The 27900-nt window shown below is 34.6% G+C and overlaps 4 protein-coding genes across 4 annotated transcripts; 3 read left to right on the forward strand and 1 right to left on the reverse strand.

Annotated features, from left to right (window-relative positions):
* Positions 1-1573: 1573 nt before the first annotated feature.
* LOC148575836 (uncharacterized) lies at positions 1574-4369 on the forward strand. Its single transcript, XM_088502572.1, has 2 exons — positions 1574-1605; positions 3667-4369. Exons 1-2 carry the CDS (start codon positions 1574-1576, stop codon positions 4367-4369), a joined length of 735 nt encoding a protein of 244 aa, XP_088358698.1.
* A 76-nt stretch (positions 4370-4445) lies between these two features.
* On the forward strand, positions 4446-11903 carry LOC148575837 (uncharacterized). Its single transcript, XM_088502573.1, has 3 exons — positions 4446-4637; positions 4717-4799; positions 11201-11903. The coding sequence occupies exons 1-3, from the start codon at positions 4446-4448 to the stop codon at positions 11901-11903; spliced, it is 978 nt and encodes a 325-aa protein (XP_088358699.1).
* Positions 11904-18398: 6495 nt separating this feature from the next.
* LOC148575838 (uncharacterized) lies at positions 18399-19049 on the reverse strand. The gene is made up of 2 exons (XM_088502575.1): positions 18836-19049; positions 18399-18652 (listed from the first exon to the last, which is right to left on the reverse strand). Exons 1-2 carry the CDS (start codon positions 19047-19049, stop codon positions 18399-18401), a joined length of 468 nt encoding a protein of 155 aa, XP_088358701.1.
* Positions 19050-24303: 5254 nt separating this feature from the next.
* LOC107626410 (deoxyhypusine hydroxylase) lies at positions 24304-27627 on the forward strand. The gene is made up of 7 exons (XM_016329289.3): positions 24304-24731; positions 24920-25053; positions 25146-25381; positions 25466-25604; positions 25727-25853; positions 26986-27104; positions 27189-27627. Exons 1-7 carry the CDS (start codon positions 24566-24568, stop codon positions 27219-27221), a joined length of 954 nt encoding a protein of 317 aa, XP_016184775.1. The 5' UTR covers positions 24304-24565; the 3' UTR covers positions 27222-27627.
* Positions 27628-27900: the final 273 nt, after the last annotated feature.

Raw genomic sequence — 27900 nt, forward strand, 5'->3', positions numbered from 1 at the left:
TTTTCAAGGAGTAGTTATCTGAGGCAAGGTTCAGTGGGATATCTGAGACAAAGTTCTCTCTTCCTTGCATAGGTTTGTAATTCAAGAAATTAAATAAAATATTATAATAAAATTTTTAGTGGCAATTAAATAATGGCTGGTATTGATTTAGACAAATTAAAATTAAAATTAAAAATAAATAATAATTTAGTGGCAATAATAATAATTGCCATTATAATATATAATAATAGTGTTAAATATATAATTGGCACTAAAATTTGTTTTTAAAACCTTTTTAATGTATTTTTAGCGGCAATAAAAATAATTGCCATTATAATATATAGTAATAATGGCAAATATATAATTACCGCAAAAAGATAACTTAAATTAAAAAATTAGTGGCTATTATGTTATTGCCACTAAAAGTTTATCGCTAAAACATATTTTTCTTGTAGTGGCATTTCATATAAAGTTCCCATTCTATACCAAACAAGACTTAAGAGTTAAGACATTAAAAGAATGTTATCAGGTTTGCATCATTTTTGGGGCAAATCACTATATTAAGCCAAGGAGAGAAAAAATTACAGAAATCCGCCTAACCAAAAATTGGTTCATAAATCAACCAAGAGCCATTTATATATAGTTCGAATAAGCTTAATTCGAACTCTAAGTACATGTAATTCGAATCACACTGATTCGAGCTACTCATGCACACACACCCACTAATTCGAATCAACTTGATTCGAATTACACCCACAGTAATTTGAATCAGGGTGATTCGAATTACACTCACACATGCTGTATATAGTAATTCGAATTGGCCAGATTCGAATTACTCATGATTTAGGAGTACTATAAAAATTTGTAATGTCCTAATGACTTAGGACATTAAAGAAATACTCTACATAGTCAATAATAATTTAGAAATTAAAAAAATATAGTTATAACCAGTATTTACCTAAATTACTAGAATATTACAAACTTTTATAGTACTCTTAACATTTTTTAAGCTATTTTTTTTAAATTGTTTTGCATAGAAAATGGATTAAAATGGCTTAAAATGCCCTTTATTCTATGCAAAATAATTTTTAAAAAAAAAGGCTTAAAAAATGTTAGGACTTAGGAGTACTATAAAAGATTGTAATATTCTAGTAATTTAGTTAAATACTGGTTATAACATTATTATTTTTATTTCTAAATTATTATTGACTATGTAAAGTATTTTTTTAATGTCCTAAGTCATTAGGACATTACAAATTTTTATAGTACTCCTAACATCTTTTAAACCATTTTTTAAAATTATTTTGTATAGAATAAAATATTTTTTGTGGTATAATTTAAATAAATTTATTAAAAAATTTATAAAAAAAATATTCATGAGCTATTAAAAATGGGCAAAAGAGTATTGTATGAAATTCGAATTAATAACTCATTAATATTTTAAAGAAGCATCGTAATTAAATATTTTGTTAGCTTTTTTTTAATGCATGAAATATAATATATATTTTTTTAATTTTTAAATTATTAATTTTTTAATCAATTATTAATTTTTTAATAAAAGAATGGGCGAAATTAAATCATGAATAATTCGAATATGACCAATTCAAATTACTATGTACAGCATATGTGAGTGTAATTCGAATCAGGTTGATTCGAATTAGTGGGTGTGTATGAATAGTTCGAATTAGGCTGATTCAAACTATATATAAATGTCTCTTGATTAATTCATGTACCAATTTTTAGTTTGACATATTTCTATAATTTTTTTCTCTCCTTATCTTAATATAGTGATTTGTCCTTTGTTTACCCTTGAGCTTGGTCGTCAGTGACAAGAGGAACATATATTTTATGGTTGCTAGCCTTTTTAGTTTTCATAGTAAATGACAATATGACAATAATCAAACAAGAATTCAAATAGACATATAAATGATTTCATAATAAATAATGTCCACTACACGTTTTTAAGAATAGAAAAGTTTGACGTTTTTTTTCAAGTCTGGATATTGTTTAAAAATAAAACATTTCTCTTTCGATATAAACAAAAACATTTATATTATTGAAAATTATTTCTAGAACATTTACCGATAAAACACATAAAATAAAATTTTAGAAACTGTTCACTTGTGACAAAATTTTGAAGGAAAGAAAAAATAAAAAATAATCATATTTATACTTAAACTTTCAATTTTCGAGTGATAAACTCTTCCGTGTTTTGCTTTTATTTTCTCCAGAATTTTAAGCCACTAGCAACTATTAAATATAGAGAAAATTACACCCCTCCCCTACGAGATGCTAAAATAACACTCATTTTCCCTCTATTTTGTAAATGTACATTCTCCTCCTTTCTAACTTTTAAAAAACTTCCTCTTTAATCCATTTTAAATTTTTTGTATTAACTAATGTTAACTTTATCCATTTTTTAAGAAAAAATAAATTATTTTTTTTAAAAATACCCATTAGTAAAATTTTTATTTTTTATCATTAAATTTTGCTTACCAAAATATCCTTTAATAAATTATTCTTTTATTGATTAAATTGTATTTTTTTAACTTCAATAATTTTTAATTATTAAATTATAATTTTACCAAAATTTTCGTTAACAATTTTTTTTATATTTTACTATTAATTTTTCGATATCTATATATATTATTTTATTATTAAATAAAAAATTTTAGTAAGATTATTTTTCAATATCAATATATATTAATTGTTATATATATTAACAGTGGTAAAATTATTTTATTTAATGTTAAAATAATATATATTGATATCAAAAAATTAATAGTAAAATATAAAAATAATTGTTAACAAAAATTTTGGTAAAATCATAATTTAATAATTAAAAATTATTGAAGGGTAGGTATCTTAGAAAAATTAATTTAATTATTAATTTTTTTAAAATATTTTAATACAAATACAATTTAATTAATAAAAAAATAATTTATTAAAAGGGTATTTTGGTAAGCAAAATTTAATGATAAAAAATAAAATTTTTGCTAATGGGTATTTTTTCAAAAAATAATTTATTTTTTTTAAAATAGATAAAATTAATATTAGTTAACACAAAAAATTTAAAATGGATTAAAGATGAGATTTTTTAAAAGTTAGAAGGGAGGAGAATGTACATTTATAAAATAGAAGGGAGGGGAGTGTCTGTAAGGCCCAGAATCTTTGAAAAGTCTTATTATAATCAAGTCTCAAATCCTACAATTATTTATAGCCTTAATTTCAGAGATTATTTTATTAAAGATAATTAAGGCAAGTTTTGATTTATTGGATTTGAGATAAGTTATGATTATTATCCAATTTTATAATTATTGGATTATTTTCTATATTTAAAGTATAAGGTTGATAGTTATGAAATAATAAGGATTTTATAAGATTTGGATTAGATAAGTAATATTTAAATATTATTACTGCTATTTTGGAAAATGAAGAAATTGAGTATACTATTTCTAATTATTTGGTTGGGACATTTTATTGAAAATAATTTATGAAATTGATGAGCAAATAGTATTTTTATACATTATTATTAATGGATTAGAATTTATTTCTAATCACTATAATATCCCTATTTTTATTTGAAATTACCAAAATGCCTCTAACCCTAATTTTGAAAGAGAAACCCTAACCCTAAAAACCCTACCCGGTTCCCCTGACCCGGTACACCTAGAGTACCTAATGCAGCAGCAGCAGCTGCAAGCTGCTTGAAAGAAAGAAAGAAACAGGAGTAGGGAACGAATTGAGAGGGAAGGAAGAAGGAAGGTTCGCCGGCGTGGAGAGGGAAGGGAGCTCACAGTGCCGCCGTCGCCCTCACCGCGTCGCGCCGCCGCGGCTGTCCACGCGTCCTTGTCACCGTCGCGAGCCTCCTTGCCGTCGCCACCATGAAGCCGCCGATCTAGTCCGAGTAAGAGAGAGATCCGAGAGGGGAGGAGGCCAACGCAGCCGCCGAGCCCGTCACTGTGCCGATTCGTCGCGCGAGGAGCTCGTGCCGTCGCCGATCATCCTTGCGCAGCATCAGAGGCAGAACCGCGACCTGAAGAGAGCGCGAGCCATAACCACCGATGGAGAAGGAGGAGCGAGCGCGGAGAAGGTGAAGTCGCCGCTGTCGCCGGCACCTCCATCCCGCGTCACCGCCGAACGCGCCGTGACCTCTGCCGTCGCCAGTCTGGTTTGCTCTGCCGTCGTGCCGTTGAGGAGAAGGCCGTCCAGTCACACCGAACAGGAGAGACAGAGAGATCTGAGGCTGAGCTGGGGGTTCAACCACCATGCCCAGCCGTGCTTGCGTCGCCGGCGCCGCCTCGGTTGGAATTGTCGCCGTCAGAAAAGGGTCCAGGCCGCCGCTAATGGAGCTAGCCGGAACTGTTCCAAGGTTTTGCCGCTTATTTAGATCCTGCTCTGTTTTGGTTAGTGGCGTTATCATTGTTCTGGCCGCCGGAAAACCTTGCTGCCGTCGCCGGAAAAGTATGCCGGTAAGGGTTTCAAACTTGGTTTTCATTTCTTGTGAGATTATGGGAGTCTTATTGTCGCGGCATGTTGGTTTCAGTCACCGTCGCCGGAGTTGGGTCGCCGCAGCCGCTGAAGGCGGCTACCGGGGCTACCGCCCAATCGGTTCAGAGTCCGTTGCTGTTCGGTTCAGCCGTTCTTTCTTAGTTTCAGTAAGTATTCCGGTTTCGAGAGCTCTGCGTTAGTGTTCTGTTCTGTGTAATAAAGTAATCGTAATGTTAATGGTTTTAGGAGCTAGAATCCGGTTTGCTTGTGCCGTTTGGGGCTGTTTCTGCTTTTGAGAGAGCGGGCAGAGCCGAGATTTTGATTTGCCGGTGATTTCGGGTCGAGATAAAAGGAGTTGGTTAACGAGTTGGGTTGTGGTTCCAATGTTGTGAGGTAGGGGCGCTTTCCGAAAACTATAGTTTATTATTGGAATTATTACATATGGGTACTGATGTGAGATATTGTGTATTTGGTGATTGTATCTGCCTTATGTATTATTTGATTGACTCGAATGACTATGGATGTTGGTTTGGCCGAATTGTTGTGTGGCTTGTGAAATGTAATGTTTGAAGTTGATTCTTTAAAGATTTGAAATGAGTTTAATCCGTTGAGGATTGGTTTGAATTGAGTCAATTATTTTGATGATGTGGAAGATAGAATACTCTTGAAATTCAGCCTGTGTGGCTTTAATTGATTTGGTTTTGATAAATGATTTATTGCTGAACCGATTCTTTAAAGCTTTGGAAATGAGTTAAATCGGTTGATATTGAGTTGATTTTTGAAATGGCTTCCTTGAGATATGCCACTGAGGCGATTGTTGGATTTAACTTGCTTTTGAATTGATTTCTGGTTTTGAGCTGTTGAAAAGGAATGAGAAACAGTTTAGTTGGGACCCGAACCGGGTGGCAAAAGTCCAAGTTTTAGGGGAGGTGCTGCCGAAATTTCTATAGAACCCGAGTCCTTATTTGAAATGTTAATTGAGGAATTTTGAGTTTAATGCCTTTCCTATCTATTTTGAGGATTGTGAAATTATGGCTTCTTTATTACCTTTACTTAGAACAATTAAGAAAGCAATGAAGTTATGCTTTGAAAGAATTATTGAAAAGAGAATCATGATTTATCCTTATTTTCCAAGAAGAACAGTATGTCTTTGGGTACAAGTCATTTGAAAGAGAATTTTGCTTTGAGGCTGTTTTAAAAGGTAAAACGGGTTTATGTTTTTCTCTATTAAACACAAAGATTGTCCCTTGGGAGAGTTTTCGTGATTTTAAAAGGAATTGGATTTCGATTGATGAGCCTCATTATTTTGACGTTTTAAATAAGATTCAAAGTATCTTTTGAACTCTAGTTTAACACAACAAAAATGATTCTCTTATCAGTTTGAAACGCTTCAGATTTAATTATGGAATTGAAGCCGGTTTTGTTTAAGTAAAGGAAATGGTTTTGAAAGAAGTAAAGGTTACGTGACTCGGTTTGGCTTAGATCCTATTTTCTTACTCAAATCAGAAAGCCAATGTTTTAATGATTTTAAATGATTTTGGCGAAATGAGATATGTTATTCTCCCCTAAAGACTTGGGACTCTGCCGAAAAACTGTTGTTATAAAATCCCATCGTTGGATGGATGATTTTGAATACTGTGAAACAAATCCTTAACTTGCCATGGTTTTGGAAGTTTTGGAAAGAGAATGCCAAGAGTGGCTTTGTTTTAAAAAGGGAACTCACTTTGAGTAAATTCGGCTTATGAGCCTGAGATGATTTGAGAAATGAGATTTCTAAAGCCATGGCTGAAAAGAGTTGAAACTCGATTTCAAAGTGAAATGAATTGAGAAAATGATTTATGGCTTAAATGCCGACTTTATGAATTTAATGATGTTGAATGGTGGAAGTGCTGTTTTGTTGTGAGCCGGAATGGCTGTGTATGATTATACATATTGGCTGGTTCTGGACTGAACCATGAGCCGGATGGCTGAGATGGATGTTGATCCATGGATGAGATTGAATGCATGTTTATGCTGAATCATTGATAAATGTGAATGTTGCACTTCCACTATCTGAGATACGAGTTTCCCTGGGTAGTAGCAGTGGCTAGCCACCACGTGCTCCGGGTCGAGACTTGATACTCTGTTGACCCTATGTCGTAAGTGTGGCCGGGCACTGTGAAAGGCCCGGATGAGCTCGCCCCCGTAAATATTCACCAGTGAGGGTGATGGATATGGATCATGATTATGATCAAGTTTATGATGAGTATAACTCGAGTTGGGGATGCACGACAGAGGGACAGTCCAATGGTTAGCTACCAGGACTTGTCGGGTTGGCTCTATAACCGACAGATGATATCATCAGCCACTAGGGACAGGCATGCATCATATGCATTTGTGTGACATTGGTTGGGTGTGCATATTATACTTGGTTTGCCTATGTTATTAATTGCTAACTGTTCTACTTGTAATAACTGTTTGTTTGTGCTTGAACTTCCTATCTGTGTTTGCATCTGGGACTCTGTTGGATTGTGGTGATTGGTTGTTGGTTGGATTGTTTGGGCCTAGGGCCGTGGTTGGAATGAGATGAACCAATGGTTGATTTTGGTTTCGTGTTTCTAGTTGGGAATAAAATATGAAAGGCTACTTTGGTTCAGTATAGATAAACCATTTTGAAAGGCTTTGATGTTTTGAGAATTGAACGGTTCCTCTTTTAGAACAGATTTCCGACTTTACTTGTATTGTAAACAATTGTTTTTGAAAAGAGGCATAAGTCAGTTATTAATCACTGGTACGGTTTATCTTCATGTATCCTATTACAGTAATTCCCAAAAATCCTCTACTGAGAACCCTTTCGAGGATGATGTTCTCACCCCCCTACATTTTTCCCCTTTCAGGATATGGGCGCAGAAGTTACGAAGAGCTTATTTAATTGTTGTTGTGATGCTCTGTATTGTTTTAGCTATGGTTTATTGTACCCTCGCCTTTATCCTGATATAATCTGTAAGAGGGATAGGAATTGTATTGGATTATGCTTGTAATATTATTTATATATATATGTGTATATATATATATGGATGTACTCTTTATGAGTTTTGTAAGTTGTATGGTATTTATGGACGTATGTTATCGGATGAAAGTTTTTTTTTGGGAGCGGTATTGCGGTTTAAAGTTTCAAACAGGCTCATATTTTAGTATTAAATAAGATAAGTGTCGTCGTAATGTCCGACCTATCAGAGTCGCGCAGCCGGAAGCGTGAGCTTTGGTAGTTAGGGTGTTACATTATGGTATCAGAACAGTTCTTCCTGTAGAGCCTGAGGAATGGACTGACTATGCTTCAGTTGCATACTCTGAGCGTTTGTCATGTATTAGGTCTTGTCGAATGACGAGAATTAGAGCTTTATGCACATGACGATCTATTGATTAATGCTGTTAGTCTTGCATTGCATAATTCCTGATATTAAGTTTGGCCGGCTTAATACTAGTGAATTATGTATATAAAAGCAATGATGGGTTATCATAGATGATATACAAGTTTCGAGTAAAGCGAATCGCGGGCTTTGGGGAACGTTAGAAACTTTTTCTCGAGGCTATTCAGTTGTGTGTCTTGAATTCTGTTCGAGTCGACCTGTTCTTTTATATCCTAACTTGAAGTTCTTGTTTGGTACTCCTCTTGAAAAGTAATTTGATGTTTCCACTCTATTCCTCTATTCATATGCATTCTTGAATGATCTTAAGTGCATATGCTTGTTTAGAATCCTTGATGCATCTGTCTTCCTCTGTTTGAGTTCTTCTTGATTCAAGTATTCTTTGATATAGCCTTGAACCTGTCTTAATGTGCTGTGACTTTTAACTCCGGATTCTGAGTCCATTCTTTGAGAAATTGTTGATTCAGTTTTTCTCTTACTTGACAGTGATCACAGCCAATTTTGAGATTTTATAAATTGCTGTTGATTAGATATATGCTTTTCTATATATGAGACTTTGAAATTATTTATACAGTTTAACAACTATTTCTTTCTAATACTTTGCCTGTACTTTTACTGGTTTACGCAATTGTACTTATTTTAAAAGTAAATTTTGACCTTCTAGTAATTTTACTATAGTTCCAATGGACATCTTTATTTGATTGTGTATTTGGATATTTTCTGAAATACTGGAAAGAAAGAATTTTTCGCTTTCATTCCGGTTGAGTTTCGTTTGATAAGCTTTACTTAACTTATTTTGAATTGAGTTTGGTTTAGCATACTACATAGTTTATACCATTGTTGTTCTTTTGAAAATGTTGGATTCATAGTTTTCTTCTTATGAACGGACTGGTTCCTTCTTAAGCTTTTCACCTCTATGAATGTCATACGTGATTCTGTTTTTAACTAATCTTTTACATCTTGTGAACATTACCATTGATCTTGGTTTGTCCCCTCTTGTGAATCTCATCCTTATGTGGGTCAGTTTGATTCGTTTCAGGATAGTACATTGTTTATTCTCCCATTATCTCTACAAGAGTTTTTAGTTAAAGATTTATCATTGAAAAATTACAAATGATTGAGTTGTCTTTTCTATGACTTTTGTATTCTTTTGGATCAATTTAAAACTTGTTTGATGACTCATGCCTAATGAATCTTGTTTGGGCTACCTTGGTTTAAGATCCTTCCTTGCAAGGCTTGACTCCTTTTTAGTACATCTTAAACTTCTTGAATGTTCTCCTGAGATGGTGATTTTAAGAACACTTTTGGAGTCTTGTTTTGAACCTTTTAAAGAAGTTTTGAATTCTCTTGTAAGAAGTTTTAAACGGAATTTATTTTCTGTTTCTTGATTTAGATTGAAACCATTGTTCAATATTGATGAAGTTAATTTAAAAATCGGCATGCGCTATTTTAAATGAGGTTTTGGAAAGTTTCCTTGTTTAGTGGAAATCGGTTTGTTTGTAACGCACCACTTATTTCCTTACCAGATTGTAAGCAAATTTTTATCTCGGAGTTTCTTTTCTAAAAAGAGTTTAACTTCCTCTTTCGTACTTGCTATAAATGTTATACATGCTTGTTTGAATATGAAATTTTGAGAATTTTGAACAAGCATCTGATTATTTCCGAGTTTTTATGAACTGCTTTTGGTTAAGTTGTGCATTTAATTATCTTTCTAAAATATTTGAGGAAATATTTTAACTCTTAGCCAAAGTTGTGTGCATTTGTTTTTGGAACTCTACAAAATCTACTTCAACATGGAATTGTATTGAAGTAAAGCCACATTTATGCTTTTGTTACTCTCTTGAAGGACAATTGTTGCTTAACTTTTCTTTTAGACTGCGAGGTGATTTTCCTGCAAGTTTTCGATTCTTTTAAGAACAATGTATTCAGAAGTATTTTTAATCATGCCCTTGAGTTTTGTGAGCTTTGCCTTGGGTTTGAGATATTCTCTTTTGTAAACCTCATACTTCATCGACTCAGTTTGAGTTTGTTTCAAGCTGATGCGCTGGTTATCTTCTTGTTGATCCTGTTGAACTTCTTTGATCTAAGGGTTATCTTTGAAGTTGTCAATTGAATTATGTCTAGCAAACTTTATTGCTTGAACATCCATGTTTATCTGGGATTGGATATATTCTTTCAAATCTATGACTATTGTCTTTGACATCCGTCTCTCCTTTCTAAGATCTCATATTCTTCTGAGTAGACTCGAGAATTGTTTTGGTATCACGTGCGACTTGTAGACGTAGTAACGCGATACGTTAGTTCTTTAAGATGTGATGTGTATACGGAAGTTGAAGCGGTAGGTGTGCAACGTATGAGTTGTGGGCATTTTGTTCCTTGCGAACGGGTTTGTGATTGTCAGGCTTGTGATCAAATTTGGGGTTTGTAAGGTGCTTGATGGAATTGGAAAGTTGAAACCTTGAGGTTGATATAAGATTAGTGTGCGGATATTGAGCACATCGTTTTAACTCCATCCTGTTTTCTAGCCTTTGATGCCTTGCCCTACTATCACATGATTGACCCATGTTATCTTTTGCATTGAGCCTATCTTGTAACGTTTGCCTGGCAGTTACACTCCTACCTTTGCATCCTTATGCTTATGATAATCAAAGTATTTGAAAATCGTATATATGATTATATTTTGAGATATTTTTGCTTCTTCTTTAAATGTGTTCAAGGGTGAACTGTTATGGAATTTCTTCCACTTTGTATCAATTTTCGAGGGCGAAAATTTTTATAAGGTGGGTAGAATGTAAGGCCCAGAATCTTTGAAAAGTCTTATTATAATCAAGTCTCAAATCCTACAATTATTTATAGCCTTAATTTCAGAGATTATTTTATTAAAGATAATTAAGGCAAGTTTTGATTTATTGGATTTGAGATAAGTTATGATTATTATCCAATTTTATAATTATTGGATTATTTTCTATATTTAAAGTATAAGGTTGATAGTTATGAAATAATAAGGATTTTATAAGATTTGGATTAGATAAGTAATATTTAAATATTATTACTGCTATTTTGGAAAATGAAGAAATTGAGTATACTATTTCTAATTATTTGGTTGCGACATTTTATTGAAAATAATTTATGAAATTGATGAGCAAATAGTATTTTTATACATTATTATTAATGGATTAGAATTTATTTCTAATCACTATAATATCCCTATTTTTATTTGAAATTACCAAAATGCCCCTAACCCTAATTTTGAAAGAGAAACCCTAACCCTAAAAAACCTACCCGGTTCCCCTGACCCGGTACACCTAGAGTACCTAATGCAGCAGCAGCAGCTGCAAGCTGCTTGAAAGAAAGAAAGAAACAGGAGTAGGGAACGAATTGAGAGGGAAGGAAGAAGGAAGGTTCGCCGGCGTGGAGAGGGAAGGGAGCTCACAGTGCCGCCGTCGCCCTCACCGCGTCGCGCCGCCGCGGCTGTCCACGCGTCCTTGTCACCGTCGCGAGCCTCCTTGCCGTCGCCACCATGAAGCCGCCGATCTAGTCCGAGTAAGAGAGAGATCCGAGAGGGGAGGAGGCCAACGCAGCCGCCGAGCCCGTCACTGTGCCGATTCGTCGCGCGAGGAGCTCGTGCCGTCGCCGATCATCCTTGCGCAGCATCAGAGGCAGAACCGCGACCTGAAGAGAGCGCGAGCCATAACCACCGATGGAGAAGGAGGAGCGAGCGCGGAGAAGGTGAAGTCGCCGCTGTCGCCGGCACCTCCATCCCGCGTCACCGCCGAACGCGCCGTGACCTCTGCCGTCGCCAGTCTGGTTTGCTCTGCCGTCGTGCCGTTGAGGAGAAGGCCGTCCAGTCACACCGAACAGGAGAGACAGAGAGATCTGAGGCTGAGCTGGGGGTTCAACCACCATGCCCAGCCGTGCTTGCGTCGCCGGCGCCGCCTCGGTTGGAATTGTCGCCGTCAGAAAAGGGTCCAGGCCGCCGCTAATGGAGCTAGCCGGAACTGTTCCAAGGTTTTGCCGCTTATTTAGATCCTGCTCTGTTTTGGTTAGTGGCGTTATCATTGTTCTGGCCGCCGGAAAACCTTGCTGCCGTCGCCGGAAAAGTATGCCGGTAAGGGTTTCAAACTTGGTTTTCATTTCTTGTGAGATTATGGGAGTCTTATTGTCGCGGCATGTTGGTTTCAGTCACCGTCGCCGGAGTTGGGTCGCCGCAGCCGCTGAAGGCGGCTACCGGGGCTACCGCCCAATCGGTTCAGAGTCCGTTGCTGTTCGGTTCAGCCGTTCTTTCTTAGTTTCAGTAAGTATTCCGGTTTCGAGAGCTCTGCGTTAGTGTTCTGTTCTGTGTAATAAAGTAATCGTAATGTTAATGGTTTTAGGAGCTAGAATCCGGTTTGCTTGTGCCGTTTGGGGCTGTTTCTGCTTTTGAGAGAGCGGGCAGAGCCGAGATTTTGATTTGCCGGTGATTTCGGGTCGAGATAAAAGGAGTTGGTTAACGAGTTGGGTTGTGGTTCCAATGTTGTGAGGTAGGGGCGCTTTCCGAAAACTATAGTTTATTATTGGAATTATTACATATGGGTACTGATGTGAGATATTGTGTATTTGGTGATTGTATCTGCCTTATGTATTATTTGATTGACTCGAATGACTATGGATGTTGGTTTGGCCGAATTGTTGTGTGGCTTGTGAAATGTAATGTTTGAAGTTGATTCTTTAAAGATTTGAAATGAGTTTAATCCGTTGAGGATTGGTTTGAATTGAGTCAATTATTTTGATGATGTGGAAGATAGAATACTCTTGAAATTCAGCCTGTGTGGCTTTAATTGATTTGGTTTTGATAAATGATTTATTGCTGAACCGATTCTTTAAAGCTTTGGAAATGAGTTAAATCGGTTGATATTGAGTTGATTTTTGAAATGGCTTCCTTGAGATATGCCACTGAGGCGATTGTTGGATTTAACTTGCTTTTGAATTGATTTCTGGTTTTGAGCTGTTGAAAAGGAATGAGAAACAGTTTAGTTGGGACCCGAACCGGGTGGCAAAAGTCCAAGTTTTAGGGGAGGTGCTGCCGAAATTTCTATAGAACCCGAGTCCTTATTTGAAATGTTAATTGAGGAATTTTGAGTTTAATGCCTTTCCTATCTATTTTGAGGATTGTGAAATTATGGCTTCTTTATTACCTTTACTTAGAACAATTAAGAAAGCAATGAAGTTATGCTTTGAAAGAATTATTGAAAAGAGAATCATGATTTATCCTTATTTTCCAAGAAGAACAGTATGTCTTTGGGTACAAGTCATTTGAAAGAGAATTTTGCTTTGAGGCTGTTTTAAAAGGTAAAACGGGTTTATGTTTTTCTCTATTAAACACAAAGATTGTCCCTTGGGAGAGTTTTCGTGATTTTAAAAGGAATTGGATTTCGATTGATGAGCCTCATTATTTTGACGTTTTAAATAAGATTCAAAGTATCTTTTGAACTCTAGTTTAACACAACAAAAATGATTCTCTTATCAGTTTGAAACGCTTCAGATTTAATTATGGAATTGAAGCCGGTTTTGTTTAAGTAAAGGAAATGGTTTTGAAAGAAGTAAAGGTTACGTGACTCGGTTTGGCTTAGATCCTATTTTCTTACTCAAATCAGAAAGCCAATGTTTTAATGATTTTAAATGATTTTGGCGAAATGAGATATGTTATTCTCCCCTAAAGACTTGGGACTCTGCCGAAAAACTGTTGTTATAAAATCCCATCGTTGGATGGATGATTTTGAATACTGTGAAACAAATCCTTAACTTGCCATGGTTTTGGAAGTTTTGGAAAGAGAATGCCAAGAGTGGCTTTGTTTTAAAAAGGGAACTCACTTTGAGTAAATTCGGCTTATGAGCCTGAGATGATTTGAGAAATGAGATTTCTAAAGCCATGGCTGAAAAGAGTTGAAACTCGATTTCAAAGTGAAATGAATTGAGAAAATGATTTATGGCTTAAATGCCGACTTTATGAATTTAATGATGTTGAATGGTGGAAGTGCTGTTTTGTTGTGAGCCGGAATGGCTGTGTATGATTATACATATTGGCTGGTTCTGGACTGAACCATGAGCCGGATGGCTGAGATGGATGTTGATCCATGGATGAGATTGAATGCATGTTTATGCTGAATCATTGATAAATGTGAATGTTGCACTTCCACTATCTGAGATACAAGTTTCCCTGGGTAGTAGCAGTGGCTAGCCACCACGTGCTCCGGGTCGAGACTTGATACTCTGTTGACCCTATGTCGTAAGTGTGGCCGGGCACTGTGAAAGGCTCGGATGAGCTCGCCCCCGTAAATATTCACCAGTGAGGGTGATGGATATGGATCATGATTATGATCAAGTTTATGATGAGTATAACTCGAGTTGGGGATGCACGACAGAGGGACAGTCCAATGGTTAGCTACCAGGACTTGTCGGGTTGGCTCTATAACCGACAGATGATATCATCAGCCACTAGGGACAGGCATGCATCATATGCATTTGTGTGACATTGGTTGGGTGTGCATATTATACTTGGTTTGCCTATGTTATTAATTGCTAACTGTTCTACTTGTAATAACTGTTTGTTTGTGCTTGAACTTCCTATCTGTGTTTGCATCTGGGACTCTGTTGGATTGTGGTGATTGGTTGTTGGTTGGATTGTTTGGGCCTAGGGCCGTGGTTGGAATGAGATGAACCAATGGTTGATTTTGGTTTCGTGTTTCTAGTTGGGAATAAAATATGAAAGGCTACTTTGGTTCAGTATAGATAAACCATTTTGAAAGGCTTTGATGTTTTGAGAATTGAACGGTTCCTCTTTTAGAACAGATTTCCGACTTTACTTGTATTGTAAACAATTGTTTTTGAAAAGAGGCATAAGTCAGTTATTAATCACTGGTACGGTTTATCTTCATGTATCCTATTACAGTAATTCCCAAAAACCCTCTACTGAGAACCCTTTCGAGGATGATGTTCTCACCCCCCTACATTTTTCCCCTTTCAGGATATGGGCGCAGAAGTTACGAAGAGCTTATTTAATTGTTGTTGTGATGCTCTGTATTGTTTTAGCTATGGTTTATTGTACCCTCGCCTTTATCCTGATATAATCTGTAAGAGGGATAGGAATTGTATTGGATTATGCTTGTAATATTATTTATATATATATGTGTATATATATATGGATGTACTCTTTATGAGTTTTGTAAGTTGTATGGTATTTATGGACGTATGTTATCGGATGAAAGTTTTTTTTGGGAGCGGTATTGCGGTTTAAAGTTTCAAACAGGCTCATATTTTAGTATTAAATAAGATAAGTGTCGTCGTAATGTCCGACCTATCAGAGTCGCGCAGCCGGAAGCGTGAGCTTTGGTAGTTAGGGTGTTACAGTGTCATTTTAACATCTTGTAGGAGAGGGGAGTAGAATTTTCTCTTAAATATACTCTTAAATATATATTTATGAGTTTAATTAACAAGTGTCTAAAAAAGGGATTAGATCTTTTCCAGTGAAAAAAAATTGGATGGTGTCCAGTGTAGGATCTCTCACCCTTTAAAATAATTAACTGATAAAATTTAAAACATTTTATTTTTTAATATATTTATTACATGTTTATTAAAATTCAAAAACTTTAACCACTGCTAAAGTCATATTTTATTAGGTATAGCTTATAGGTAACTAGCTAGCATGATGTATGTTTAGGAGAAAAACTAATAAAAATTTAATGAGCATGATCTGGCAAAATTTATATGGCAGATTGAAGAGAACGTACGAATTTGACGACCACAAGATGAGGACTCTTAAGAATTTAGATTACCGCGAACGAATATGAAACTCAAATTGAAAGGGATTTTTTTATCGTGTTGCAGCAACAATGATATACTGTATTTGATTCCTGTCATGTATTATAAAGTTGATTAAATTAACACAAAAAACCAAAACCATAATTGTGTGCCTATACAGCATGGACTGTGGCGTCTGGGTCGCCCAATGAATGATTCGAGAGCACCTATGAAAAGACTATGGAGTACAGGTATACTGCGTCATGTAATTAATGAAACCTTATTTAGAGTTAAATGTATGTATGTTTGTGAAAGATTGTTTGTCATTGTTATTCTTGCTGGTCACTTGTCGTTTGTTTCAGCATGTGAATAGTGCGATATGGATGCGCTTAACTGTGGATTTAGTGCTGAAGTCACACAGTGAAATGGCACAGGAAGTAGTCTTCAAGGCCTTTGCACACTGGCAAAGGAAGGCATTGTAGACATGTTTAGTTTTTTGTAGAACTCGACCAGTAGTTAACATTTTGTATCGAAACCATTAGGGCAGTTAATTTTTTTGCTTGACCTCTAAATGGTTCAGAACAAACTTGAGATGAATACTCGAGTTTCTTTTTGATTGTATAGGGTGAAAGATCACTACATAGCTATTACTATGATGTATATATCTTGAACTTGTTGCCACTTCGGTGTATGCACGAAGCTTTTTGATCTGTAATAAGAGTGGGCAAACTTGTTGCCACTCGAAGTCATGTTTTAGCATTATTGTATTGTATGCACTAGTGTATTGTACGCCTTAGTCAAAAACAATGCCCGAGTCTACATTACTGCCTTATAATAATGTTAAATGCAGTTTTTTTTTTCTGGTCATGAGCCTTTCACATGTTTAGCTGCATCATTAATTATCATTCTAACAGATTTTTTCCCTGGGCCGGAGAAAATGAACCTGAAGAAAGAAACATCAACAACTACATACCCTAAAAAATTAAAAGTATAAAGACCCCTACACATTAAAATCCTATTTCATTCACACCTATCCCCATCTTCCTTCCCTGTCAGATGAATTTGTCTTCTTTGGTCATGACCATGTCACATGTTTAGGTGCATTTTGAAATTTTTTGGTGAACCTTACTAAAAGTTGGCCCGGAGAAAATGGGCCTATGGTACCAACGCACGCAACAACAACTACTAAATCACCTGGAAAACTGAAACTAAAAGTATAAGAACAAATTCTTTCCCTGCCACTACTAACGCAAAATGTGACCAAACTAATGATGATCATGCCCGCAGGATGATGCATCATACATAGAACATGTTTGAATTGTAAAAACTGCTTCCATGTCACATACACAAAGACTCCGATGTATTTCTTTAGTCAGCAGAAAATGTGGGTCAACTCCCCAACCAAGCCAAATTTGATCCAGACTATAGATAACCCAAAAACATAAAGTTCACATGGTCACCATACACATTCCAACAGCTGAAATTGCTCCCGCATCATAATATAGAAAGCACAAAATACAAAGTGTTATTAGGGATTCTAACGGAGCCCCTTCTACATCATGCGTACTCGTTAGATACGGTGGCAACAACACACCAGTAGAGAACGACACACAACCGGGTGCTTGACTCTCAGCACTCTCCTACATCATTGCTTGGGGACACTTTCATGTTTTCTGGTGCAGGAAGACCTACCAACGACATTCTGTGTAAGGCGACAAAAATGAGAATGTCAAACAATTATTATGGCAGGCCAAGAGAATAAAAGGACATAACCAACATAAGTCAAACTAGCTTCTCCCAATGGTACCTGTGTTAGTCATTACTCGAACAAATCTTCATTTGTCCACCTAGTGGGATTACGACAACTAGCATGTGCAGAAAGGCTCACCTATGTGCCCTGAGCAACTCTGAAAGGTAGAGGCATAAAATTTCTCGATGTGTTGCCCGTGGAGGAAGAAATTAGTCCCCACCCCCAGACACCCATGGGGTTGCGGCAAAATGGATTACTACACCCATGAGTGATCGACGGTGTATTCCCATATGCATGCGTTAAAACAGTGTCACCAGAGTTGCCATTCTTCGATTGAATGCCCTGCCAATCAAGTATAGCATATTCACATACCTAATCACTTTTCAATACATCATTTCATGTTATGTATGCATAAAAAAATCTCCTATCTAACTTGTACTGAATGTTGTGCCTACTATGAAATGCACATCAAGGTAGTTTAATCTCTAAGCATTTTTACATACAAATACAAAGATGGTGTTAATACAGTGGCTATTTTTAGCTGCAAGAATGCAAAATTTCCAAATCAAAACGCCTCAAATAATGTGTTGCTAAAAGACCTGGGTTATGACTTATGTAGAGTAGAGTAATTTCAATAAGAGATAACACAGTACTTGTAGAACGTAAAGCAACAACACTAAGAAAACACCATATCGAATAATTTAAATTCTTTTCTCTTATAACCAACATCACTGCTCAAGGTAAGACAACTCAAAATTGTATATATCACATATTTATACTCTTATAGTTGACATATCTAAATCTTATCCAAAATTTATTTAACAATGCATTTAATCTTTTCAATGATTCATTTCATGTTATGTATTCATAAAAAAAAAAATCCTTAATTGATTTAAGGAAACCTGAAAGCATTGATCCCTTCACATCTTGAAGTTGTCCGATATACCGCACAAAAGGTGCCCCTAAGATACGCCATTGCCCAACTTTCTCTAGTTTCATGCGTGGACTGAACCCAAGGCTAAGCACTCAACCGATGCCTTCCAATACTCCTCAAAGTCGTTGATTTCAAATTTTGCATAAATTGCTTTCCTGAAAACCTTGCAAAATTCTGTTTCTTTCACCCGTTGGACGCAATTCTTCTCCAAGTGCCAACCGTACAGTCTATGTGTCGTTGTCGGCATCACCTTTGCAATTGCAACGCGCATTGACTTGTCCCCGTTGGTGACCACTACACACGGCTTCTTTTTCCCTATAACATCGAGCAGGTTTAGCTACACCCACTTGTAAGTGTGAAACTCTTCATCCTCCAACCTCTATTTGTGGTGATTTGACCTGGAGAAAACCACCAGTGGTTTCTTGTACTTGTTAGATCGGTACATTGAATCAAATGCCAACACGCCACCAAATAGCTAATAATCCGACATCATCTCACCGTCGGCCCAAAATAGGCTACTCAAATGATTATCCGAGGCCCGTGTATATCGTGTCGTTGTCCTCATGTTAGCATTTGCCTTACCCTCCAAGTAACTGAAAGTTGTTGCTGCATTACCATCACATATTCGCGCAACCCTTTTCCCGTGCACATAATTATACAGATCCTGTTTTGTAAATCGAAGCATGCCATACCCACCAGATTGCCCGGCCATGTATTTTCGAAGTTGCGATCCCAAACTGCTTTCAAACTATCCACCTGTGCCTTGTTGCCGTCACTCATCTGCCGATGACTAGGAAGAAAATATGTGAACATGGCTAGGGCAAGCTCGTGATTGTGTTCGTCCACGATGGTCCTAACTTTCCATATGATGTGTTGCATATCATAGTAAATATTCAACTTTGCCTTATAATCGGTTCGACTCTCCAACCTCTCCTACCTTACTCGCTCAAGACGGTCATAGTGCTTCAGATGTCCTGTACCTTGTCGATGGCATAAAAAGTCTCTCCTAATCAAAACCCCATTCACACGAGCTACGTCTCCCTTCCGAACTCTAAAACCCTTTAATTTAGCAAACTCCTTGTAGGTAGCATAAGCATCCTCCTCCGTTGCAAACTCTCTGCCCAAGAAGTCCTACGCGACAACTGGCCAGCTAAGACCACCGTCTACTGCATCATTTGCACCACAAGACTCGTTACCATCAACGACATCCCCTACACGTTTTTTCCGACCCTCGGGCCCCCCACGGCACTCAAAGCCCTTTATCGTCGTCACTCGCACAATAATATCTGCAGCTATCATCGGAACTACTCCATCCGAGTCTTCACCCTCAATATTGAATATATGCTTGAAATCCATCGGCAAAAACTGTGCAATCTTCTAGCCTGATTACATACAAAATAGAGAAATGTAACTCATGATCGCGCCTTAGATACAATCAAAACATCAACCACAACTCTCCCAAACGAGGGTATATCTTAGTCCATAAATAAGGCATAACCACTAAATTCATCAAGACATTCACCAAAAACAAAAAGAAAAATTTTGGACTTAACCAAACCAGCAACAAATATTCACTCATCTTGTCTTCTACTTAACTGACTTAATTTAATTGATCTATTTCATCGTTGAATGAAAAATTAGGTTGAACAATGTATTGCTTTCCTTAACAAAGCTCACCAACTGTAACGTATCTTCATTAAGTTAAAAATAAAAAATTAACAACCTACACACCACCATAAGTTCAACAAGGTGCCCAGCACAATTGTGGACAAAAAGGTAAAAGCCTTTTCCAGATTTTAATGGCAAGAATTAAAAAATAAAAAATTACAATATGTATTATAATATCAAAAACATATGAAGATATGATTATAAATCATTTACAACCTTCTTTATATGATATATTTGTGGCATGTCTGCTATGAAACAAAAAATTGAAATTACTATGTCTATGTGTCTAGTGTCTATGAAAATGCCCATGCTTAGTAGAATGTTACAAGTCTTCAACTGTACAACAACTCCAACATTTACAGGCAATCAAGCAAAGAACATTCCATTTTGAATAAACCAACTAGTTTACAATAGACTACATGAAAATAGCAGGTTAACTCAATCTCCATGGAGAACATCTAAACCATCAAAGTTCTTACTAAAAGATGACAAATACCTAGGTGGCCAGTAATAGGATGTGCCTTCTCAACAACTATGTATTCATCTTCATGCCTAGCTTGCTAGTAGTACCCATAGCAATAACAATTTCCCAAACCCACAATATATGGCACTTAATAGTTTTGAACTAAAACATATGTATAAATAATCTAATAATTTGTTCGTATAGGAGTTTGTGGAACAAGAAGATGGAGCTAATGTGACTTAGTCTTTACCCAGCTACCCAAACTCCAAGCGGACTAAAACCATGGTTTCTTAATCCTTTATCCACAACATCAGCAGCATTTGACATTTCCAACTTGAAGCCAATGCCAATAACTAGAACTTCACAATCCATGTAGTAAATGCAATACTCATACTCGACCTAACTTGAACACGTTTGAAAGCCAACACTCAAAGCTAATCATTCATTGGGCAGACCAGCTCCTACCTTCGAGTCACAAGCACGGCGGAGGACGAGCACACCGACTGACGGCGGGCCTAAACCGCTACTGACCAGGATGATGGCTCTGAGCACCACCGCTCCACGGCTATGACGCATAAGCTGGCAATTGGCAACCGAGCAGAAGACCTTCACCGCAAGGGACCACGACGAACAGACGTAGCTCTCCAGCGCCAGAGACAACGATAGTTATGAGATCAGTAGCGGCAGTCTTGGTGAACGAAGAGTGGGTTTGCTTTGATGAGAGGAGAAGACTGAACTAAAGGTCCAACTTCCCTGGGTTTCAACGTTTGTTTTTGGGAACGAACAAAAAGGCCCAAGTCGCGACCCTAGCATCAACGGAACCCGGTACAATGAAACTCCGTTTCGAATCACGCTACCAAGTCGACTCACTCGACCCTCCCATGAACCCCAACAGCTTCCTGACAGCCAACTCCATCCAGTAAAAGGGAGACACCACGTGTCCATAAGAGATACAACAAAGACGAAAATATGTAAATCTGTACGAAGATGCATCTATACACTAGAGCGACCTTAAAGAAAAAAGACAAAAAGGTAACATATGTAACTTGAAGAAACTTGCACTGCTGCACAGTAAAATCATGTGCAGAAATTTTATTTCTTTAGTTAGTTATTTACTATAAGTTATATTGTTTGTGAAGTCTCATAAAAAAAAGAGGATTTTGTTTAGAAGATGCTTAAAAAGTAAAATTACTTGTAGTAGTTTGAGGTAAACGTATAAAAATAACAAATTTATTAAAAGAAACAATATTTTTTTATATTCTAAAAATTATATATCATGTTATTTTATATTTATTAAATAATTATGTATCTATTTTATATATTATTTCTTAATTTGAGAAGTTATGATTTATATAATTGACACATTGATTTTAATTGAAAAAAAATTAAAATTATAAACTTTAATCTTATCTCATACATGATAAATGACACATTATTAAATTTATAAAGACTTAAATTGAATATTTGCAAATATGATAACATTATGTTGCTACAATTTACTTCTTCACTGCTCAAATAAAATTATTCAATTTGAGTAATTTATTTTTTATTTTTAAAGATATAAACTGTAATTATTAATTATGATAAATGATATGTCTGATAAAGAAAATAATTAAAACTCATTTTACTTCTATTTTTTAAAATTAAAGTATTATTAGTTTTTAGAAAAATTAAATAATTTATTTTTTTAGAAAAAAATTTTCTTTTAAATGTATCTAAATATGTTTAAAATTTAAAAAAAATATTTTATTATTTTAAAAAGTGTTTTTTCACAAAAAAATTCTAATTCAAATAAATACTTTTTTGAGTAATAATATACATTTAAGTCTTTTTTATTATGAATCAAGTCCAACTAAGTTAAATAATAAGACTGGATGATATTAGCTATAATTGATTTTTATTATGTTAAACTAATTTGGTTATACTTAGTTAACAAAAAAACTTAGATATATAACATTATTATATTTTTTTCTTTAGGTTATTCAATGTATTTAATGTTAATATTATTTTTTTTAATAAATATGGATGAACTAAAAAGATAATTATACTTATTTTATATATAATGACTTTTTTCTTATATAATAGTATTTAAATATAGTATAATCGTTTTAAAATATTTTTATAATATATTATTGAGATTTGTCTTTTATTATATTATTTTAAATAAGAAAAACAAAAAAAAATAAAAAAAAGAAACGGTGATAAATGTTAGCTATATCTCTATAATTAAAAATGATTTTTTTTTCTTTTATTTTTTCTCATTCTTTTTAAATTTTCTGTTTCTTTGCTTTTGTGTATCTACTTATTTATAATATATTAACGGTGAGAAATTAAATATTGTTATCTTCGAAAACTAACATATAATAATATAAGTAAAAAATATTACACATTCATCTTAATAGTAAAGTTGACATATTTTTTTTTATTTAATATTTTCTTTGTTTATTTTTAATTTACTAATATTAAGATCTTTTCGTTTTGTTTACTTTTCTTAATTATCATAGCCTTCATAGGGTATAAAAATAATAATAATAATAATACTTATTAAAATTTAAATTAAAAGATGATTATTCTACGTATATTCTTAAAAATCACAACAAAAAAGTTCATATGTGCTCATTTATTTATTTGATAAGAATTATCATTATTTGTTAAAATGTTAAACTAAATTTTATCATAAAACAAAATAGGAGAAAAAACTCAAACAAAAGAATATTAATTTAGCACAATTATAATTCTAAAATTTTTCATTTAATCAATTATAAGTAGCATAAGTAGTTATTTTTAACTTATAAGTGTAAGCAATTAGTTAATATAACTTAATGAAAATAGATTTAATATTAATTTAATTTTTTTTTATTAAATGGTTTCTTATATACAAAAAATTAATTTATTATAGCTTTATAAAATTCGCAAGTCTATAATTATAGTTTTTTTTTTTAATTTGACTACATATATCTTTCACTTGAAGATATTAATTAATGACTTAATATTTTATTTTTTTAATAAATATTTTTCACTAATAATATTAACGATACACAAAATTTATTATTTATTTTTTCTATCAACCTTTTATTACTTATTTATTGTCAATTTTTAAGTTATTTTTTGACAAGTCTGCTCATGAAACTATCCATACAACTATCTTATATCATAATTTAGTTAAAAAAAATGATGAGATTAGTTTTTTTTTTCCCAAGGCTTATCATTAATTAATTAATTAATTAAAAAATTTTTAATAAATTTATTTCTTTAATTAATGAATATCAGATAAAATTAATTTATTATGAAATTCTATATTATCCTTAAAAATTTAGCACATTAAATTTCATACTTATACTTTGAAATGACTTTAGTCGATAAAATTAAAATATAAATAATATTGCACAAATTTTTATTAATATTATTACAGTGGTGTTTACTTGAGCAATTAAATTTAGGTTATACTAGTCACCAAAAAAAAAAGGTTATATTAATATTAAAATTGTCCTATTTATTGTTCGATTCATTTAAAGAAAATATATTTTTTTTAACTCATTTTATATTTAATTAATTAAATTAAAAATATATTTAGTGGCAATTTCAGTCAATATATCATATTTATTTTTTTATTTTTTTCCAATGAAACAAATTAATAACACTTACCATACTAGTAGAGTATCATTTTCTATTAAGCAATTTTCTTTTATTAAATAAATATGTAAGCTCATTTTTTATAAAAGAACAAAAATTTTACAACAAAATTATCAACTTAACTCACCCAATAATACAGTTTTAATATATATCTATTCAAACTAGCTTGGATGAAAAAGACATTTTCAATTTCAAATCAAATAAACTTCTCAAAAGATGTAACGGTTGTATGCCCACAATACACTTTCTTTGTGAATGTCCACAAAATTTGTTTTCTTAAATATAGACTATTTGTATTTTTTATATTAAATCTGGTTGATTACAAACAATGGAATAGTCATATTCTAAAAAATACACTGGAACAGGTGAAAAGCTTCCTATAGCCGTATAGCGTCTTCTGCTACTGCGAGAATCCGATTCGACGTTGCTCTTTGGAAGAGAAGCATCAAGCTCCCTTTGTATCCATGATGGCTTCCTCCGACGACGCCGTTTTCACTTCGTCAATGGACACCGAGAAGTTCCTCTGCAACTTGTTGCTGGATTCCACGCAACCCATCTCTGACCGCTTCAGAGCTCTCTTCTCCCTTCGCAACCTCAAAGGACAAGCCCCTCGCCACGCCCTCATTCTCGGTTTGTGCTTATTTATTTAAGTAATTTCTGTTTTGTTGTGGAATTACAATAATCTGCTTTGTTTTTGTCTTTTTAGAAATACTTGTCGTATTCTAAATTTGGGAAAATTGGTGCCCTAAAAGAAAATGAAGCGTATGAACTTCCATGCTGTTTTGAATGTTTTGATTAGAGCTAGTTTTACTTTGCAGCCACGAGAGATTCATCGAATTTGTTGGCACATGAAGCCGCATTTGCGCTGGGCCAAATGCAGGAAACCGAAGCCATTCCTGCTTTGGCAGCAGTTCTAAATGACCTTTCTTTGCATCCAATTGTTCGCCATGAGGTAGTTTCCACGAAGCCCTGCTCTTTGTTCTTGTTCTTGTTTTTGCAAATTGTTCCACTTTTAACAGCATTGTGTTTGTTGTAACTGCATAGGCAGCTGAAGCACTTGGTGCTATTGGTTCATATGGTAACATTCCCCTGTTGAAGAGTTGTTTGGATTTAGATCCGGCTCAGGAGGTCCGCGAAACTTGTGAGTTGGCTCTTGAACGTATTCGGCATTTAAAAGATGCTGGAAATAGTGATGATTTGTCTACAAATGATATTTCACCTTTTAAGTCAGTCGATCCAGCTGCACCGGCATGCTCATGTACCTCGGTACAACAATTGAGGTTTGTCGGGTTCATGCTAATGGATTGAACCTGTGTAACTAAACGTTAGATAGTTGGTTTGCTAACTCTTCTTAATCAAATCAGGGAAATACTTCTGGATGAAGAAAAAGGGATGTATGAGAGATATGCAGCTCTTTTTGCACTTAGAAATGATGGTGGAGAGGAAGCTGTTGCTGCTATTATCGATTCATTGGGTTCAAAAAGCGCTCTTTTACGTCATGAGGTTTGATAAGTACACTTTCTTTTCTTTGTTTTTCTTTTTCTGTAAATTTTGTTTTGTTCGGGTATGCCCAAATATTTTTTTATACTTTGAATGTCAATGCCTATATTTTCGGCAATTTTTAGGTTGCATATGTTCTGGGTCAGTTGCAAGACAAAGCTGCTTCAGCTGCGCTATCCAACATACTTAAAGATGTGAATGAGCACCCAATGGTTAGACATGAAGCTGCTGAAGCTCTTGGGTCAATTGCAGGTATTGAAACCAAATATTATTAAACTAAATGTTGTGATATCTTTTACGCACTATGGTGATCAATGTGTTAAAGGAGTGTGATCTTTGTGATGCCATGTATGTCTGTAGAAGTGCAATAATATCATATACGGTATGAAATTCATATGTTGATATAGAAGCAAGGAGAAAGTAGTCGCAGTGCAAGTGAATTTAGATTGCAAATTCTAGTTTTTTAATGCTTCTGTCCATCCATGTTGTGACTGGTGAAAAGTAACCTCGTTCTCATTCAGGTCATAGAATAGATTAAGGAAAAACGTGACTGTTGTATAATGCTTCTTGTACCATTCAACTGGCAATACTTGCTAGTTATAGTCAAAGTGATTTGCAAGTTTTTGAGACATTTATGCAAACTAAAATATCATACAAGTTACTTGTTCGAGTTGGAAAAGATATAGATAATCTCCTTCACTTTGGAGAAGCATCTTACTGTTACTACATGAAATCACTTTGAAATGTAAAGCATTTTCTAGCCAAAAGTCAAAACCTTTATTATCTTCTTGGAATATTGATGGGATATTTTCCTGTTAGCAGTTGATTTTCTAGCCACTAGTCTCTTAATTAAATTCTACAATAAACAGATGAATAGTATATACTTTTTCTCTGACAGTTTTGCTGCTAATTTATGGCTGTTCCCTAGTCTATATTATGTATAAGCTAAGCTCAAGTCTAATTTATGGTCTTTGTGAGAAGCTTAGAGTTAAGTCTCAAAGTGGTCCATCAAATTGGCCGCGTGCACTAAAATAGTTCCTAAGATTCTAATTGTATCAATTATGTCCCTCAGATTGGCAAAAGTGCATCATGTTTCCAGCAAGTGACTTATCACGCCGTTAGGGACTAAGGTGGCATATTTGCCAATTTCAGATACATAATTGATGCAATTGAGATCTCAAAGACTATTTTAGTACAAGCAGTCAATTTCAGGATGACTTTGGGCTTAATTCGAGAAGCTTAATTTAATCTCATTATCTTTAATAAGATGGGTTTTTTTTAAGCTAACCCATTGGACATATATTAGTTAGTTTATTGCTAAGCATTTAAATGCCCTCATTTACATTTTATGTTCCTAACAAAGTTCTTTTGCTGTACCCTTTAGATGACCAAAGTGTAGCCCTTCTTGAGGAGTTTGCAGCGGATCCGGAGCCTCTTGTCTCTGAAAGCTGTCAAGTTGCACTAAGCATGCTAGAATATGAACGATCAGGGAAATCATTTGAGGTATTCACGAAAGTAGTTGCCATAGTATTTGCTATTTTGTTTTAATATTTGTTAACATGGCTTTATTTTTTCCCATTATGGCAGTTTCTCTTTATTCGCACTCCAACTGTGCATTGAATGACAGAAGAATGAAAGATGTATGAGATTGAAGAGATACACACAGAAGAGGCATAAAAACACAATCAGATTTTTATTCATAGAAACCCAGTTAATTATTACCCTTGCTTGCGGGGGTATGAACTATTAAATGGATGCATTTAACTAACTCTGATAGGGTGGTTGAGCAGTGTAGACTCATCGACTTTTAACTAAGAATCGAGAGTTTGATCCTTGTTTCGGATTTGGAAAAATAGAAATTCTAAAACTCCAGGTTAGGTGCACTACACAGGTAGATGGAATAATTCATATACTGGGTTGTTCATGAGTGTGTTTTATATATTAAGATATATACCCGTAGCATATCAATTATGATTCTAATTACGAAACTAACATTTAGCTGATAATAATTAGCTAATTTTTGAAATTTTGTTTTCATTTCCAAGTTCACACACTTTGATTTCACTTATCTCTTCTCTTCCTTTTCTACTAGAAGTCTAGAACCATAGCACCACACCCTTATTACCGGAACCGCTGCGTCACCCTTTGATAGCAGTCCCTCGTCGGCCACTGCAGTCTGCAGGGATGATAACGCTACCAAAACCAAAATTACCAAAACGATAAAAGACAAAAAAAAAGAGAATAGATTTGTGACAGAGCAGGGGAGGTGAGATTTAAATTTTGTACTTCAAACATCTTA

The sequence above is a fragment of the Arachis ipaensis genome, chromosome B1 (genome assembly GCF_059453495.1).
Source record: "Arachis ipaensis isolate K30076 ecotype BB chromosome B1, ASM5945349v1, whole genome shotgun sequence".
Lineage (NCBI taxonomy): Eukaryota > Viridiplantae > Streptophyta > Magnoliopsida > Fabales > Fabaceae > Arachis > Arachis ipaensis.

Excerpts from the sequence above, each read along its gene's own strand:
- LOC148575836 (XM_088502572.1), top strand. The coding sequence starts at position 1,574 with ATGACCAATTCAAATTACTATGTACAGCATAT. Across the intron at positions 1,606-3,666 it reads AATTACTATGTACAGCATAT|CAGCAGCAGCTGCAAGCTGC; the intron begins GTGAGTGTAATT and ends TACCTAATGCAG.
- LOC148575837 (XM_088502573.1), top strand. The coding sequence starts at position 4,446 with ATGCCGGTAAGGGTTTCAAACTTGGTTTTCATTTCTTGTGAGATTATG. Across the intron at positions 4,638-4,716 it reads GCCGTTCTTTCTTAGTTTCA|GAGCTAGAATCCGGTTTGCT; the intron begins GTAAGTATTCCG and ends TAATGGTTTTAG. Across the intron at positions 4,800-11,200 it reads GCCGAGATTTTGATTTGCCG|CAGCAGCAGCTGCAAGCTGC; the intron begins GTGATTTCGGGT and ends TACCTAATGCAG.
- LOC148575838 (XM_088502575.1), bottom strand. The coding sequence starts at position 19,049 with ATGGCCGGGCAATCTGGTGGGTATGGCATGCTTCGATTTACAAAACAG. Across the intron at positions 18,653-18,835 it reads TAGCCTATTTTGGGCCGACG|GGAAAAAGAAGCCGTGTGTA; the intron begins GTGAGATGATGT and ends TCGATGTTATAG.
- LOC107626410 (XM_016329289.3), top strand. The coding sequence starts at position 24,566 with ATGATGGCTTCCTCCGACGACGCCGTTTTCACTTCGTCAATGGACACC. Across the intron at positions 25,382-25,465 it reads ACCTCGGTACAACAATTGAG|GGAAATACTTCTGGATGAAG; the intron begins GTTTGTCGGGTT and ends TAATCAAATCAG. Across the intron at positions 25,854-26,985 it reads AGCTCTTGGGTCAATTGCAG|ATGACCAAAGTGTAGCCCTT; the intron begins GTATTGAAACCA and ends TGTACCCTTTAG.